Source organism: Armigeres subalbatus, chromosome 2 (genome assembly GCF_024139115.2).
Source record: "Armigeres subalbatus isolate Guangzhou_Male chromosome 2, GZ_Asu_2, whole genome shotgun sequence".
Classification (NCBI taxonomy): Eukaryota; Metazoa; Arthropoda; class Insecta; order Diptera; family Culicidae; genus Armigeres; species Armigeres subalbatus.
Genome location: NC_085140.1, coordinates 16,766,017 through 16,783,891, shown reverse-complemented (window position 1 = coordinate 16,783,891; position 17,875 = coordinate 16,766,017). Strand labels below are relative to the sequence as shown.

At 38.8% G+C, this 17,875-nt stretch overlaps 2 protein-coding genes across 3 annotated transcripts; one reads left to right on the top strand and one right to left on the bottom strand.

The window, feature by feature from the left end:
- Positions 1 to 348: 348 nt before the first annotated feature.
- On the bottom strand, positions 349 to 12,385 carry LOC134214063 (facilitated trehalose transporter Tret1-like). 2 transcript variants are annotated; one of them, XM_062693506.1, is made up of 2 exons: positions 12,198 to 12,385; positions 349 to 1,937 (listed from the first exon to the last, which is right to left on the bottom strand). In XM_062693506.1, the coding sequence occupies exon 2, from the start codon at positions 1,738 to 1,740 to the stop codon at positions 577 to 579; it is 1,164 nt and encodes a 387-aa protein (XP_062549490.1). In that variant the 5' UTR covers positions 1,741 to 1,937; positions 12,198 to 12,385; the 3' UTR covers positions 349 to 576. The 2 variants fall into 2 exon arrangements, with proteins under 2 accessions (XP_062549490.1, XP_062549489.1); XM_062693505.1 differs by lacking the exon at positions 12,198 to 12,385 and adding an exon at positions 2,417 to 2,894.
- Positions 8,566 to 10,536, top strand: LOC134214062 (facilitated trehalose transporter Tret1-like). The gene is made up of 2 exons (XM_062693504.1): positions 8,566 to 8,703; positions 8,771 to 10,536. Exons 1-2 carry the CDS (start codon positions 8,571 to 8,573, stop codon positions 10,078 to 10,080), a joined length of 1,443 nt encoding a protein of 480 aa, XP_062549488.1. The 5' UTR covers positions 8,566 to 8,570; the 3' UTR covers positions 10,081 to 10,536.
- Positions 12,386 to 17,875: the final 5,490 nt, after the last annotated feature.

Below are 17,875 nucleotides of genomic sequence, written 5' to 3'. Positions count from 1 at the left end.
TATCAAGTAATCTTTAGTTGTATACACGCCTCTAATAATAAATTCATACACAATCTATACTTATGTGCCATCCAGACTACGAGCTATATCACTTGATATGGAGTAGCTTGACATCAAATTTCACAAATCTAATTTTCACTGTAAATAATGCATATGAGGTCAAGATTCTCTATATCAAGTAGCTATAACACCAATCTGAACGTAGTCTTAGAGTTGCTTATAAAACGCGTCGTGTAACGTACAACTTCCCGAATAGTAACCACCGAGCTAACATGCTACCTCTACAAACTGTTTGATGTGATTTGATGGTTTTCTTTCATTCAATCCAATAACTTATAATAGCATCTATTCATTTATTAAATGTCTCAGACTAAAGCCGGAGTTGCCTTTGCAGTACATAAAAGTCGTCTCCACTCAGCTCGGTCCATGGCTACAAGTCGCCAATCACGCAGTCTACGGAGGATTCGCAGATCATCATAATAGCATCTATGGGAATTTATAATCCATTCCATAAATTAAAATCATTTTTGCTATATGATAGCATTTCAAATATCATGCAGAACTACTTAAAAACATTTAAAGCTTCACGGATTTGCTTCGACCGCAGCTGCTACCGCAATTCAAGCTCCTGCTTTGACTGTTGCGCATTTCCTCCAGAATCACATCCAACGGCTTTCCTTTGGTTTCAGGCACCAGCATGAAAACAAATATGACAAACAACGACGAACATACTGTAAAGATCCAGAACGATACATACGTTCCAAGGTCGTCGGAAATCACTTGATAGAGCTTGGATACTCCAAATCCAACTGATGATGCAAACATTGTGAAAAGGGCCGCTGCTACTGCTTTTACGTTAGATGGAAACAGCTCGCCCAGGATGGCAAACGGGACAGTGGCTAATCCGAGAGTGTAGGAAATAATGTATAACATCATAACTACTAATGGGATCCAGCTAACGCTTTGAACTTCGACACCTTGTTGCTGTAAGAAGAAATATAGCCCAACGATGAATGTCCCTACAGCACAACCAGCTGTTGAAATAAGTAAAAGCGGTCTTCTACCAACACGATCGACGATGGACGAAGAACAAGCTGCAGTTAGCAACTGAATTACTGCCATAATAATCGAAGATTCGTGAGCTTCTAGGCCACTTTGGACTTCTGCGAATATCTGTTGTGAATAAGCAATAATCGCTTGACTTCCACAGAGTTGCTGCAGAGCTCCCAACCCGAGTACAATAATCAGCGATCGGGCGTTTCCTCGTGTAAAGAGTTCGCGGAACGTTCCTTTGTTCTGTTTTGATCGTTCAACAGCTGCTTTCATCATAGCCAACTCGTCATCAACTTGATCGCGCTTGCGAAGCCAGCTAAGGTTTTTCTTAGCTGATTCATCTTTGTTTTTAGCCAGAAGGTAGTACGGCGATTCAGGCATCCACATAAACAGTAAGAAGAATGCCACCGGAAATGCCAGTGAAATCCAAGCGAGTGTCCTAAACCCAACGAACGGTCCGACGCTGTATTCTACGAGGATGCCAGCTTTAGCCATTACAGTTAGTAGCGTGCCAATGGAACCTCTGATTGAGTCCGATGCTATTTCACCAAGATAGATGGGCATTGATGAGTATGACATACCATATGAGAGTCCGCTCAGCAATCGGGATACGTAAAGTACGGTTACGGAATCGGCTACACCGATCAAGATCCATCCGATAATTGTAGGGATAGCAGCAAAGAGCATAGTGTACTTGCGACCGAATCTATCGATCGACCATGCCGTTGGAATAGGACCGGCAATGGAGGCCAGTACAAGGATCGACACAATCCATGAACCCTCATCTGCAGTTATCGGTAGAGGCGAATCGTCAGCTTGTAATATCGGAAGTGTTGGTGACGTCCAACCGTACGAAGCAACCACAGCAAATGTGAGTAGTGTAACTGAAAGATTGAGTAAAGGTGTAATAAATGTCGATAACTGCGTATAAACAAAGGATGACAACGGGTCAATCGATTTTTTTTGCAGGGGGTATGTGGAGATAAGATAATAATTAGGACGGTAACGTTCCATTCGGTAGATGCGAGGTTTGATGGTCAATGGGCGCAATCAATTACAATTCATTGGTGTCGTACACACATGATTGGTTATTTATACAGATTAGGGTTATCACATATCTTATCGGAATGTTTACATGGTGTGACTTCACAACGTTACATCTACTTTTTGATGAAAATGACAGAATCACCGTCTTCGACCAGAGAAGAGAAAGTATGAAATGAACACTTAACACCTTGCATTAGACTACGGAACAGATATTACACAAGAACAGGTACTGGTGAACAGCTTAGTGTGATGTTTATTCGAATTTTATTGCTTCATGATTGTTTTAAGGAGTAATTTCTTTCTAGAATTTATTTACCTGTGAACGTCGCCAAATATTGATTGGAGTATTTCCCAAAGTCTCTAACATTTTCCCAAACACCCATGATTACAGCGAAGGTAAAATCTTCCTAAGTACTTCGATTCCTTGGTTTTCAGCAATTCCTAGGCCAACGTCCAATCACTATTAACTCAAAATTTCAAATGAGTCAATGCCTTAGGTGAAATATCCCCAGAGCATAACACAAATAGCTACTTCATCCGAGATATTTGATTGATTGGCTTTCGGACATCATAATCATCACCATCATGAGGCAGACGGAGTATTACAGATAACAGAAACAAAAGCCCGTTCGGGGTACGCTTTTATCTACATTATCCCTATCATTGTAAATGGTCATAACTCCCGAAATCGAATGTACACAATTAAAGTGATAATGATTACGCTAACGAACTGATATAATAGCAGCTGAGAGACGCATCGTTTTGTATTCTCTAAATATTGAAGGCAAGTTATGAACTGGGGAAAGTGATTTGGATGAACTGTAAGACTTGATTTTTGAATTGAATATATTTTTTCAAATCAATAGCACGTTTATAAAGGCTCCATGTCATGGAACCAAAGAATACTGTGTTTCAAAGATGCGTTAGACTAATAATTATATACATCCCAATGCTGTCAGTAGATGTTCTTATCAGTGCAACACGCACATCCGCATTGAATAGCATTCTTCTAGCTTCTTTGAGTTAAATTATCAGTTGAACACAAGCACCATGCGCCTCCATTGATTATGCTTTTTATAGAGGGTAGATGGAAATACTACTACCTGTGTCCATCTCACATATAGGTGAGATGGACACAGGTAGTAGGGGGAAAGACGGCTTTGGCAGGTTTTGTTTTGCAGGGGGGTTTTTGTTGTTTTTCGTGAAAATTCCAATGATTTCCTTGAGAATTACCGTTGAAATTCCGAAAACCTCTCCTTCCGGAAAAATTTTCGTTGAAATACTGAACAATTTCCGTGAAATTTCGAAAATTTCATTATAAATTCTGAATATTGGGCCTCACAATCACATGTTTTCTCCAAAAGTGAACCAGCCAAGAGTTGAACGCCTCTTTCATAAAGAAGAAAAAAAACATGTTTTGTCGTCATATTTTTCTTCTTATTGGCAGAGGTTACATATCCCATTAGCACATTGCCGCCTCGCAGTTTAGTGTTAAATGCGTGGTTTATCTGGGCCGGGTCACCATTTTTCATTCATATATCGTGAGGCCAACACGATGATACATTTTAATTCCCAGGGAGGTCAAAAAAAATTCCAAACCGGAAATTCTGATCGGGAATCGAACCCAGTCACCTTCTGCACGGTTTTGCTTCATGGCCCTGACTCGTAAATTAGTTCATCCAGAAATTGCTTCAATCATTCAATCAAAAATTCCTTCAGGTATTCCTTCAAAAATTCCTCCAGGAAATTAAATTGGAAATTCCTTCAAAGAGACATTCTAAGAATTGCTTCAAAAAAAATTCCCTCAGGAATTCCTTCGGAACTTCCTCCAGAATTCCATTAAAAAAAATCCTTCAAGGTATCCTTCGTAAAATACTTTAGAGATTTTTGCAAATATTCTTTTAAAATTTCTTCGAAAATTCGATCGATTTTATTAATAACTAATTTAGAGGAACTTTAGTAAACTTCTTCAAGAATTATTCTGGAAATTCGTTTGGGACTTTCTTCGGGAATTCCTTCAGAACTTCGTACGGATATTCCTTCAGAAAATCATTTGACGATTCCTTTGTAAATTCTTTTACGAGTTCCTATAGCACATTCCTCGGAATTTTTAATGTCTTTATTAATGAGATTTTCAGCCCACGGCTGACTCATCTCAGATTCCTCGAAAATGTTTTAAGGAATTCCTTTAGAAATTCGTTCGGAAATACATCTATTCTGCCCCACCCACATATTAGTCCCATATCGTTTTTTCGCCTACTGAGATAACAGCTATTGAAGTTCCAAATCTTCTATATGAAACTTTTAAAAAATCTAATAAATTGAAACATTATCGTATCTTGCTAAAATTTTGCTACGTTACTCATCATTCGCTGGATTACCGTAAAGCGATTTAGTTTGATCGAAACATTGTTTAGTTTTGAGCAATTAGTTCATGTAAATTCTTAGTGGGTTTGTTATGCGGGTACTTTCAATATGGGACTATGACTATGATTTTTTTCACTCATAGGCATACAAAATCGCAGTTTTTATTATGATTTATGGAAGTACATAAGAAATGAACCCTATTTATTGGGCTAACTCAAAACTGACGAAAAGTCAAATGGGACTGTAATGCGAGTGGGGGCAGTATTATGCTCAAGCATAGCAGTTAAAAAACCGGTACTATAAGTGTCAAAACGATGTTGTTGATGCAACCAATCATACACTACAACAGCATATGCCAAGTTAAGCTTATTGAAGCCAAATAATTTGACAATTTGCGTAAATTTGACAAAAAATCTCTGTCTCTCTCTCATCCTCACTCACTCGCTCTAACTCGTTCTCACTCACTCGCTCTAACTCGTTCTCACTCTGTCGCTCTTACTCATTCTCACTCAGTCTGTCGTTCTAACTCATTCTCACTCAGTCTGTCGCTCTAACTCATTCTCACTCAGTCTGTCGTTCTAACTCATTCTCACTCAGTCTGTCGCTCTAACTCATTCTCACTCAGTCTGTCGCACTAACTTATTCTCACTCAGTCTGTCGCTCTAACTTATTCTTACTCAGTCTGTCGCTCTAACTCATTCTCACTCAGTCTGTCGCTCTAGCTCATTCTCACTCAGTCTGTCGCTCTAACTCATTCTCACTCAGTCTGTCGCTCTACCTCATTCTCGCTCAGTCTGTCGCTCTAACTCATTCTCACTCAGTCTGTCGCTCTAACTCATTCGCACTCACTGCTCAAGCTCATTCTTACTCACTCGCTCTACCTCATTCTCACTCACTCGCTCTAACTCATTCTCACTCACTCGCTCTTACTCATTCTCACTCACTCGCTCTTACTCATTCTCACTCACTCGCTCTAACTCATTCTCACTCACTCGCTCTAACTCATTCTCACTCACTCGCTCTAACTCATTCTCACTCACTCCTTCTAACTCATTCTCACTCACTCGCTCTAACTCATTCTCACTCACTCGCTCTAACTCATTCTCACTCATTCGCTCTAACTCATTCTCACTCACTCGCTCTAACTCATTCTCACTCACTCGCTCTTACTCATTCTCACTCACTCGCTCTTACTCATTCTCACTCACTCGCTCTAACTCATTCTCACTCACTCGCTCTAACTCATTCTCACTCACTCGCTCTAACTCATTCTCACTCACTCGCTCTAACTCATTCTCACTCACTCGCTCTTACTCATTCTCACTCACTCACTCTAACTCATTCTCACTCACTCGCTCTAACTCATTCTCACTCACTCGCTCTAACTCATTCTCACTCACTCCTTCTAACTCATTCTCACTCACTCGCTCTAACTCATTCTCACTCACTCGCTCTAACTCATTCTCACTCACTCGCTCTAACTCATTCTCACTCACTCGCTCTAACTCATTCTCACTCATTCGCTCTAACTCATTCTCACTCACTCGCTCTAACTCATTCTCACTCACTCGCTCTAACTCATTCTCACTCACTCACTCTAACTCATTCTCACTCACTCACTCTAACTCATTCTCACGCACTCGATCTAACTCATTCTCACTCACTCGATCTAACTCATTCTCACGCCCTCGCTCTAACTCATTCTCACTCACTTGCTCTACCTCATTCTCATTCACTCGCTCTAACTCATTCTCACTCACTCGCTCTAACTCATTCTCACTCACTCCTTCTAACTCATTCTCACTCACTCGCTCTAACTCATTCTCACTCACTCGCTCTAACTCATTCTCACTCACTCGCTCTAACTCATTCTCACTCACTCGCTCTAACTCATTCTCACTCATTCGCTCTAACTCATTCTCACTCACTCGCTCTAACTCATTCTCACTCATTCGCTCTAACTCATTCTCACTCACTCACTCTAACTCATTCTCACTCACGCACTCTAACTCATTCTCACGCACTCGATCTAACTCATTCTCACTCACTCGCTCTAACTCATTCTCACTCACTTGATCTAACTCATTCTCACTCACTTGCTCTACCTCATTCTCATTCACTCGCTCTAACTCATTCTCTCTCTCACTCTCTCTCTCTCTCTCTCTCTCTCTTGCTCTCCCTCACTCTCTCTCACTCTCTCTCTCTCTCTCTCTCTCTCTCTCTCTCTCTCTCTCTCTCTCTCTCTCTCTCTCTCTCTCTCTCTCTCTCTCTCTCTCTCTCTCTCTCTCTCTCTCTCTCTCTCTCTCTCTCTCTCTCTCTCTCTCTCTCTCTCTCTCTCTCTCTCTCTCTCTCTCTCTCTCTCTCTCTCTCTCTCTCTCTCTCTCTCTCTCTCTCTCTCTCTCTCTCTCTCTCTCTCTCTCTCTCTCTCTCTCTCTCTCTCTCTCTCTCTCTCTCTCTCTCTCTCTCTCTCTCTCTCTCTCTCTCTCTCTCTCTCTCTCTCTCTCTCTCTCTCTCTCTCTCTCTCTCTCTCTCTCTCACTCACTCACTCACTCATTCTCTTCCTTTCTCCCGCTACGCCACCCTTGTCTCCTTTTCTTTCCAACTCTTGTTTCGATAAATCCGAACCAAATCCCTGAAGTGTACAACCCAGTTACGGAAAATGTTTTGACAGGGGGGACTTATCGGCGGAAAACTGTCCCGAGCAAAACACGTATCGAAATCGCGGAACAAATCTCGCCGTAACGTTTTCCGAACTGTAAACCAACCTTTACTCTATAATGTAGTGCAAAAAAACTATTTAAATGTTCTTTACTTGCAAGGAATATTAGATCCTTATATTGTAAGCTTTATTCTAAATTTGAAATACAAAAAAATGCTCAAAATTTTAATATTCCACCTTACCTTAGAAGGATTGAAGGGATAATTTTACAATCAATCGAACATTCTGATTATGTGGTTTTGGTAAATGTAAGCCATATTTTGAACAACGATCATGTTTCTTGTATTCTTATATATATCACGGCAGACGTTGTCCTGCACAGTAGGCGAAAATGCGCGTTCTGAACCACTCAAGCGAAATTCCTATACAAATCTTAATTTCAGTTTTCTCATCCTTACTCGGAATTTTTACATGAGGAAATATCATATAAACCCGTCGGAAACTGTAACAAACATATCTGCTGAAGGAATGAAGAAAATCCATCCAGCCGTTTTCGAGTTATGCGGATACGAACACAGAACATTTCATTTTTATAATATAGAAGATTATGTTGCGAAATCCCTTTCGGTGTCCGACATCCGAATAGTGAAATTTTTCATATGAGCAAATAACCATTTTTTACGTCGGGATTGTTGAACCTACTTAAATTTAATTGTTTCTTCTTACTATCAGCAAGGTATCAGCAAACTACAGAAACAAGCAAAAAAAAATGTTGAAAATGACAATGGAAAAGGTTGGAACTTGCAGTAGGATGTAAGAAATTTAGCTGGAGAGTTCACATTAACATATCCGGTACTAGGGGACACTTTTCTGAACAGTGATATTTTCCACCAACATGCATAATTAAAATACATTAAAAACGTATTCAAATGCTCAAATATGGTTCATTTGAATCTGTATGAACCTTCAAAGATCATATTTTCTGTATGGAATATACCAGTTAACATAACCTAGACTATTAGAGAGTTTTTCGTTGAAGGGTTTATGTGTCACTGGGGGATCTTCCCCTACTTCCGAAATTCGGTCAATTGCACTCTCATAAATACAGAGCTCCTGATAAGACGACAGCAGTGAAGCATTTTTTTTTCTTTGTAACTTGAATGCCGGTATTGGCCACTAACCTCGTAAACCAATAAACATTACATTCATTTGTGCTTGGATTACATACTACTAGAATGGGAAAGTGCCTACTTGATTGATTTGACTGAATCACTGATGACTATCAATACAGGCAACGAACAAGTGAATGAACGAGATGCAAACATTCGGCGCATTATCTTCTAGTATAGTTGCTCGTTAATGGGAAGAAAGTCTCGTGTCGTGTGTTTGTCAAATCGCTGTCGAAATCTTATTGTACACCTTGATAACTAAATTTTATACCGAAATGCTTAGATTACACCGTTGCACCCCCATTACCAAACCTTCAGTACTAGTTTACGAAGCGGTTAGGATGGTCACCAATAATAAAGAAACTGAATCAATCAACTACCGATACGAGTATTTTGCGGCAGTTTCTGGTACACACGAACATAGTTCATATTCTATATTTCCAGTAATCTAATCATCAAATATACTTTCATGCAGCTACGCTATCGCTGGTCGCATCTGTATCGGCAGCCGGATGGTCATCTCCAGCAATTCCAGCGCTGCTTAGTCCACAATCGCACATCGAGGTGACAGCAGCCCAAGGATCATGGATCGTTTCGATTCTATCGATAGGAGGTTGTTTAGGATCGGTCGTCATGAGTCCGTTAGTGGATCGTTATGGTCGAAAATACACAATGATCGTATCGATGATCCCGCTGATGTTGGGATGGATCATGATAGTGTTCGCTTCAAATGTACCCACGATATACGTAGCACGTTTTCTTCATGGAATATCGTATGGAACGTCCTTGGCAGCTGCTCCAATCTATCTGGGAGAGATATCTTCTAAGAATATTCGTGGTTCCACAGGCGTTCTAGTAGCCGTTATGGCTAAATTGGCGTTTCTATTGCAATACAGTGTTGGGCCGTTTGTCAGTTTTCGCACATTGGCTTGGATAAATTTCAGCATTCCGATCATATTTTTAGTAACATTCTGCTGGGTGCCTGAGTCGCCGTACTATTACCTTGCTCGTGGCAATGACGATGCCGCTGTGGAAAGTTTACGTTGGTTAAGAAGATGCGACTTTAACAGCGAACGATTTCGGCAAGAGTATCATCAAATGCGATCACTGATTGAAAGGAATCGACACGAACGAGCCTCGCTTACCGACCTTTTCACGAAACGTAATCGAAAAAGTTTGGGAATTATTCTATTGCTGTCCTTTGGGATGCAACTAACCGGTATCAACGCCATTCTTGGATATGCTCAAACCATTTTTTCGAAGCTGGATATGAACTTTTCAGCAGCAGAGTTGTCTATCATGTTGGGAGTAGTTCAGCTAATGGCAGTTTTTGTTCCAACGTTTTTCGTCGACAGAGCTGGACGTCGACCAATGTTGTTGTTTTCAAGTATCGGCTCGTTCGTTGGATTGGCGATCTGCAGCATCTATTTCACATTAGATGCCAAGGGGTATGATGTGGATGCTTTCAGCTGGGTGCCGTTCGTGGCTACTCTGGAATTCATCGTATCGTATGCGCTCGGCTTGGCAACTGTTCCTTTTGCGATTCTGGGCGAAGTGTTCCCTAAATCGATCAAAGCCAATGCAAATTCAGTATTTTCTGTGATAACATCGTTTATAGTGTTTATGGTTTTGAAAATGTTTCAAGTCATATCGGATGGAGCAGGGACGTACGTAGCATTCTGGATTTTTGCCATTAGTACCGCTGGAACCACCGTGATGATATACCTTCTAATCCCGGAAACCAAAGGCAAATCATTCGAAGAAATTCAAGAAATGATGCTGTAGGCTTTGGAAGCATTAGTGCCGATGCCCACGTAGTGTTTTTTCAACGCCACATGTAAGCAGCGTGAGAATGACGAAGGTGTGCATCGGCGCGCCGACACTGCGTTCCGCCTTTTTTCCGATGCACACTTGCGACCTTTGAACGCGGCTTGCACACACCGTTGAAAAGACGCTTCGTGGGCATCGAGCCTTACGTCCGATTCCCACGTAGCGGCTTATTTAACACTGCGTTCAATCGGGGTTAAAAATGCTCAAGTGTGCATCGGGAAAAAGCAGAAACGCAGTGTCGGCGCGCCGATGCACACCTGCATTATTTTAACGCTGCGCACACGTGACATTGTAAAGACGTTACGTGGACATCGGGCCTTAAAAGTTTTTATGTATAGTCACAAAGTGCATATTGTACTGATGTTCAACCGTGTCCGATTGATTATAAAATTAATGTTGATGAAGGTAAAATGTGTTCAATTACTAGAAAGAAGCTCCAACAACACCTTTATGTGTTCAAATATTTTAAATCCATAAAAATGACCTTTTTGAAAAAAAAATGTTGTAATAAAAAATGTTTCGTAATTATGTCTTAGTAAAGATAAAATTTTATTTAAATTTCAGAGTTAGGCCCAGTATCCACTTAAAAAGTAGAGAGGTTACGGAACTTTGTTCAATATTACCAAGCGGAATTTTGACAACTGATCTGCACGGAGCAAAATGTCACTTTTACTTGCGGAATAATCGAGCAGACTATTTTTCCGAAAGTAAAGTGACATCTCCCATTAGTTTGCGTGGGAACCTTACAAATTCCCTTTTTGATTTTTGTTCTTTTCAGGTGGATACTGTTGAAGAAATTTCTTTTCAACTTTTTACTTTTCCGATTCAGTAAACGGAATTTAACATGGGATTGGGATAGAAAAAGGAATTTCTTTTGAACACGATACCAACCTTTATTAAGTAAGTGCAGCGTGGAGCGCACGACAGCAGTATTGCAAAAAGATATGCGGCATTTCGAAACATTCCGTTACAGGTGATTTGAATCGAAATTCCGCAGGATTTCCGTAGATTTCCTAAATAAAATTGATCCATCACCTGTAAACTGGCACCAATTGATCATCTGAATGGCTCCGAGAAGTTTGCGTTTTGAAATTTTACATATCGTATTTTTTCCAAATCGTATTTTGAGAGTACATTGTGAAAGCAAAACACTGTACATGCTTTGACCCAAGGTTGCCACTCGGATGGTTTTTCTCGATGGATATTTCTCCCAACAGCTGCACCTCACCATAGCACTAAGGGGAAAAGGGTGGCTTTTAATCGGAAAATTTACTGACTCCAATTTTTCTAATTTATATATCATATGAAAGTATATACCCTAGATAAGAAAATCGGAAAATATTAAAGCACTATGTTTATTCAGTCTAAAGATATGGGCTGGCGAAGTGAAAAAAGCTGATAAAAATAAAAAATCATTACTTACTTTGATTTGTATGTTAAGAAGTCAATTTTTCTCCAAATATAAAGTTTTATATACCATTTCAAAGTTTAAAACTTTAGTTTTCGGATAGTTTGGTTTGTTTTGCACGCGAGGATTAATATCAAAAAGTTGTAGAACAAAAACTTTAATTATTATAATTCTTCGCTATAAAATGGTCCCGCAAACCTAATGTCCTCAAATGTCCCCTAATCTGTAAATGGGGGATTGAAATATAACTCTAGTACCACCTTTCAGTGAGCGATTTGCTTGCGCATATTTGCGCTTATACGAGAATGCTGCAATCAAAATTTTCTTGAAAATTGTGGTTTTTATTCTATACTAGTTTATTTGTGGACGCAGTAGCGCCCGTGGCAAGTGTTTTTTTATATAAACGGTTCATTAATTCATGCATTAAAAAAATCTGTTGCCTGTGATTTTTTTCAAATGCTGTGTCTGGTTGTCTAAGGTTGTCACTGGTTTTGTTTTCTGCATCTGATAGTAAAACCCAAATTTATCCACCGGTGGTGATGATGCCTTTCTCGATTCAATATGTTGAATTCGAATTAATGTTGTAAATACAGTGCTTATTGCCTACATTTCGGCGGTAAAAAGATTTGGTGCAATTCTAGTACGTTGCTTAAAAATTACTTACCGTGGGTTGCGCCACGGCTAAAATGATTAATGATTCAATGTGCATTTGTGTTTTTGTTGATTAAAAAATAAAAATATAATCCAAACTGCTTGATTTATTAAAAAACAAAAACAATAGTGTCCAACTAGGAAATTTGCTCCGTCGAATGAAACCAGTTGCACTCGAATCTGTCAAGCCCTTCTATATGAAACGCGTTTAACAAAAAAAAATATTTATGTGCTACACACATACACACTTTTGGAGTGAAATTATAGCCTTCTGGTACAACTTTGTTGTACGAGAAAGGCAAAAAGAATTGAAGTGTCAAATATTTTATTTTTTTCGTGAGAATTTCCCCGCGTGCTGCGTCTGGTTGGCTATAGTCACCGGACATACAAACAGGGCTATTATATATAGTGTACCTTGTAATGATAAGAAATTGAACAACATTATTAGTAGGTAGTCAATTTGGTATTGGCGGCAAACTAAATATGTATTCGATCGGAGTGTTTTGCGGAGTCCAAAGTACGTACGATTTCCTGCCATGATGCGGAACCGAATTTCTCAAGTACATGAACTCTTCAACCACCTCGATTTCGTCATCACCGATGCAAACTCGTGTAAAATGATGGTTTTGTTTCCAATGACGCGCCTTTTCAATTCGCGAAGTCGAAGCAAATTCTGCTCTTCCCTCCTATGGGAAATCCCATTGCTATCTGTCAGAGTTTGAGTGAAACATGGCCGCCATCCCCTTCTCTCTGTTGCTCTACTGTAAAAACCCGTAAAGAACTGTCATTGTTTGTGTGAAGAATTTTGCTTCGACTTCGCGAATAATAAACAGCAAAAATACCGAAATGAGAATCTTGGGAAAATCTCGTTTGACTGCTAACGCAACTCAATGATGTGAGACTGCTACCTATTCCAACTTTCTACCGTCGCCAGGCGGTTACGATTTGCACTTTGAAGAAAATACTTCGGCTCTACCTTCTCTTGCATACAATGGTAGATTTGATAAGAATCGATTTTGATCCGCAATGCGCCTTTCTAATCATTCATAGCAAACAAATGATATTCCGTCCAAAGATTCCTTGATAAGAGAAACGCGGATTGGCATGTGCCGCCAATCGAACCGTCAAAACAGCAGCCAATCGAGCAAGAGACCTACCAAGCAGTCAAAACATCGGCACAAATACTGAAAACGGCTCAATTCGATTTAATACTATTTATGAATGAACAAATTTTGAATGCATTTTACAATTGTTATGCAAATCAATGATAGATTATGAAATGCAATTGCTTTGTTTATTGGAATGTATTGTCATGTGATATGAACACGTTAAATAGTGACATGTTAAATTTTACCTGGATAAACCGTTTCTTCCTTTTCATGTGTTGTTCTTTAATGAAGAAGATTGGCTGCAGTGTTAGAAGAGTTTTCTATCCGCGTTTCTCTTATCGAGGTCTCTAGTCCGTACCTTGCGTAAAAATTTCACTTTTCTATCCGGTATCCGGAACCGTAATCGATGCCATTTTTGCAATCAACCCTTTCTTCTCATAAAATTTTGATCCTGAGAAGAACCGATTTTCTTTCCACAATGCGCCACTAACAGTAACTAAACGATAGTCCGAAGATTGTTGCTTTTGGCGATGGCCTCTCGATGTTCCGCTTTCTGCTGAGACTGCTGCTACGGGCGTCATCGTTGTGTCCGCTCTCCGAGAAAACTTAATTGAACTGAGGATTGGAGTCGAGCCCGTAAGTTGCATTTTGATGCCTGTGCTTGCGATGCACATACGCGATTGGTTGGTCTACCGATTTATCAGTGCCCAGTAAAATTCAATTTTTCAATAGGTGCTGCGGATAGAGCCGCTTTTCTGCTCTCAAGCGAGTAACGGGATATTTTGAAATCAATCCTACACTGCCAAAAATATCTATATAAGATATATGTGTCGCCGTTATAATTTTTTGCAATAGCTCCACCCTAATATAATCGATATATATATATAGAATTAGGGTGGCTCAAAAAACACTTTTACAAATTTTTTGATGGGCCGCCCTCTTATTCGGTTCTATTTGATGCCCTGATGCTGTGGACAAAATTTCAGCCAAATCGGCCAACGTTTGGGCGGTGCTAAACTCGTTGAAAGTTTATATGAAAAAATGTATGCAGAAACATCACAAAAAAGTGATTTGCAGTTGGATGGCACAATTTACGATCAAGAACCATGATTCTCATTCAGTTCTTGTAGAAATAAATACAGAATGTTATGCTGAAAACCGCGAGAAGATTAGAGTTTATTAGGCAAAGATATTAGCATTTTACTGGAGTGTTGTAGGGGTGAATTTATTTCTTTTCAAAGGTAAAAGAAACGAAATTTGCTCAAACCCCACTTCAGAGAAATGCTAATAACTTAGCCGGGCAAACTTGAAACTTCTCGCGGTTTTCTGCATAACATTCTGTATTAAATTCTACAAGATCTGAATGAGTATTAAAGTTCTTATTCGTAATTTGTGCCGTCCAACTGCAATTCACTGTTTTTGGATGTTTCTGCATACATTTTTGCATACAAACTTCCAACGAGTTTAGCACCGCCCAAACGTTGACCGATTTGGCTGAAATTTTGTCCAGAGCACCAAGGCATCAAATAGAACCGAATAAGAGGGCGGCCCATCAAAAAAATTGAAAAAAGTTTTTCCCATACTAATTTGAGCCACCCTAATATAGAACCACACATAAATTAAATAATTGCTAATTCGAGACCACACATAAAGTTTATCTGGATCTGGGTGCTGCGGATAGAGCCGCTTTTCTGCTCTCAAGCGAGTAGAGGGATATTTTGAAATCAATCCCATAAGCAAAATTATTTTGCAGTCACTTTGGCTGTCAAACATCTCCCGCTCTTTGAATTTCTCTGTCCATGCTGCATGAAAGCGCACAAATGCGCGAGACTCTACATGACTTTACGATGGTTTACATACATTCCTGCTCCAATCAGCTGTTGAATCTCGTAAAATTTCGTAACGAGTGCTTTTTAATTACATTCCTACCTCGAAATATCATGTGAAAATATTGGTTACAAAGAATACAAAACTCAATCTAAGTTTATTTTTATTTTTATCCCAAATAATAGCAATACTTCTCAATATCACGCAGAAAATATATTGTAGAAACAACAATATTCCGGTTAGAATTCAACAATAAATATTGTTAACTCAGGGCTAATAATATTTATCTTTTGAGTCAATCAAGAATATTGTTGTTTCTACAATCAAAGCAATAGTGTTGTTGAGAGTAGATTCAACAATATTATTGTTGAATTAATTGTCTCTGTATTTTTGATTCAACAATAACATATTGTTGAAGCAATAATAATGAATCGATTGTATGGAGTTATTTATTATTTTGAGGCCAATAAAAAAAAGAACAAATAGTAATAGATGTTAAAGTACCACTTTATTGTCTTATTATTTTTGTAAATCATGAATTATTACCACTGTTTATGTGATCTAATTTGTCAGGCCCTTCATTATACACAGAGACGGCAATCCACCTGCTGGAAGAAGAGCGTCCATTGGTTGTCAAGACGATTTCATAAGTCCTGTATTTATTAAAAAGAATAGTGTGAATATCAAAAATTGCAGGAATTTGAATCAGCTATGAGTTTACCTTCGGTTTCCTACACTCTAAAAAATCATCACGTCATATTCACGTGAAAAATCACGTAACTGATCTGTCTTGAACAAACGACGATTGTTACGTGACGTTAGTAATGTTCACCTGAAATTCACGTAACTTGTACTAAAAATCAAGGTGAATATGTTTGTATGTACTCGTAAACAATTTAAGTGAGATTGTGTTCGTGTGATTGCAGCTTCTGTATTTGCGGAAAAACAGCATTACAAACAATCTTCACGTCAGATTTACCTGAAAACAAATATGGTTTTCATCCACCATACTTTTCACGTGAGATTGACTTGACACTTACGTACGAATGAATGACACATAACCTAAACATATTTTGGCTTCGCAGAAGTAAGCGATATTTCAGGTGCAACTAGGCGGGGATTTTGAAAAAATATCAACGGAAGTCGGATGAAATTTATAAGATTCGTAGTGATATGGAAGAAGACGAAGCTACATGAAGGTAGAAATTACAGTTTTTCGATAGCGTTAATTTGAAATGTTATTCCAGATTTCAGCTTCCAAGGGTGGACTACTTTTTGAATGATTTTACAGCGGAAATAGCAGCAATTTCCGAGAAAGAAACTAGTTTCATCATTTCTCAACAAATCTGATAAATTTCATTCGATATTCGTCAGTAACTTTGATTTGTTCTCCAACAGTGTTTTTGCGATAACTTCGAAGCGCAATGGCCGAATGACAGCATTCCCTGTCTAATGATAAAAACATCGTTCTGCATCAAATGCATTTCAACACATCAACATGCGAAGAGGTCTCCGTTTTACGGCTGCGGGCGTCACTAACTTATTTTGTATTCATTAAAAAAAACATTTTTGCAATATATTTCAAACCATGTTGTGGTTGCCTGATTTCATGTAGCTTTCACTAGAAGTTCACGTAACCGGTACGTAGAATCCACGTAAGGTTCACCTGATCAAACACGTAACTACTTTCAAACTTCACGTCATTATTACTGGAAAATCCAGTCAGATTCACCGGATAAATCATGTAACTCAACGAAGCTAAACTTTGTTCAGGTTACATGTCATTCAGGTCACTCTTACGTGAAAAGTATGGTGGATGAGAACCACATTTGTTTTCAGGTAAATATGACGTGCAGATTTTTCAGAGTGTATCATTTCCACCATCCTTATGTACAGCACTATTGTTAATTCATTTTCGCGTGGCAAACATATTTTCATGTTTATTGGAATAAATCTTGGAATAAGTACACTTAAAAAATTACACACTATTTCTTAATTAGGCAAGTTCAAAACAAAATCAAATATTGTTGAAATAAAAATATTATTGTAGTTTCAACAATAAAATATTGTTGGATCCACAATAAAATGTTTTTGATGCAATAATAGGCCTATTGTTGAATTCAACAATAAACTTTTTAGATTTAATCATACCAAATTCTGCTGCGTGATCTGAAACGAACATAACCACAATCTTCAATGTTTGGCTCCGGCACAATAGAAAAGTTTGGCTTCAGTTTGACAACCAAATCGATTCTATTCGCACCACCCAGATCTGGATATAATATTTTATTAGTTTTTTGCGTGGAGAATGGTTATGTGTGCGCTGATATACATCATGAGTTAAATCTATGGATTTTTGCCAATAAATATGTGTGGATTTCTAGTAGTGTATAAGCAGAATTATTTTGCAGTTCTCCGGCTGTCAAACATTTCCCGGTTTTCGAATTGCTCTTTCCATGCTGCATGAAAGCGCATGAATGCGCGAGACTCTACATGACTTTACGATGGTTTTCATACATTCCTGCTCCAATCAGCTGCTGAATCTCGTGAAATCTCGTAACGAGTGCTTTTTAGTTCCATTCCTACTAATTATCCACTCGAAATATAATGTGAATATATTTGTTACAAAGAATGCAAAACTCAAACTAAGTTTATTCTTATTTTTTCCCAAAATAATATCAATACTTCTCAATATAAGATCTAAAACGAACATAACCACAATCTTCAATGTTTGGCTCCGGCTTCAGTTTGACAA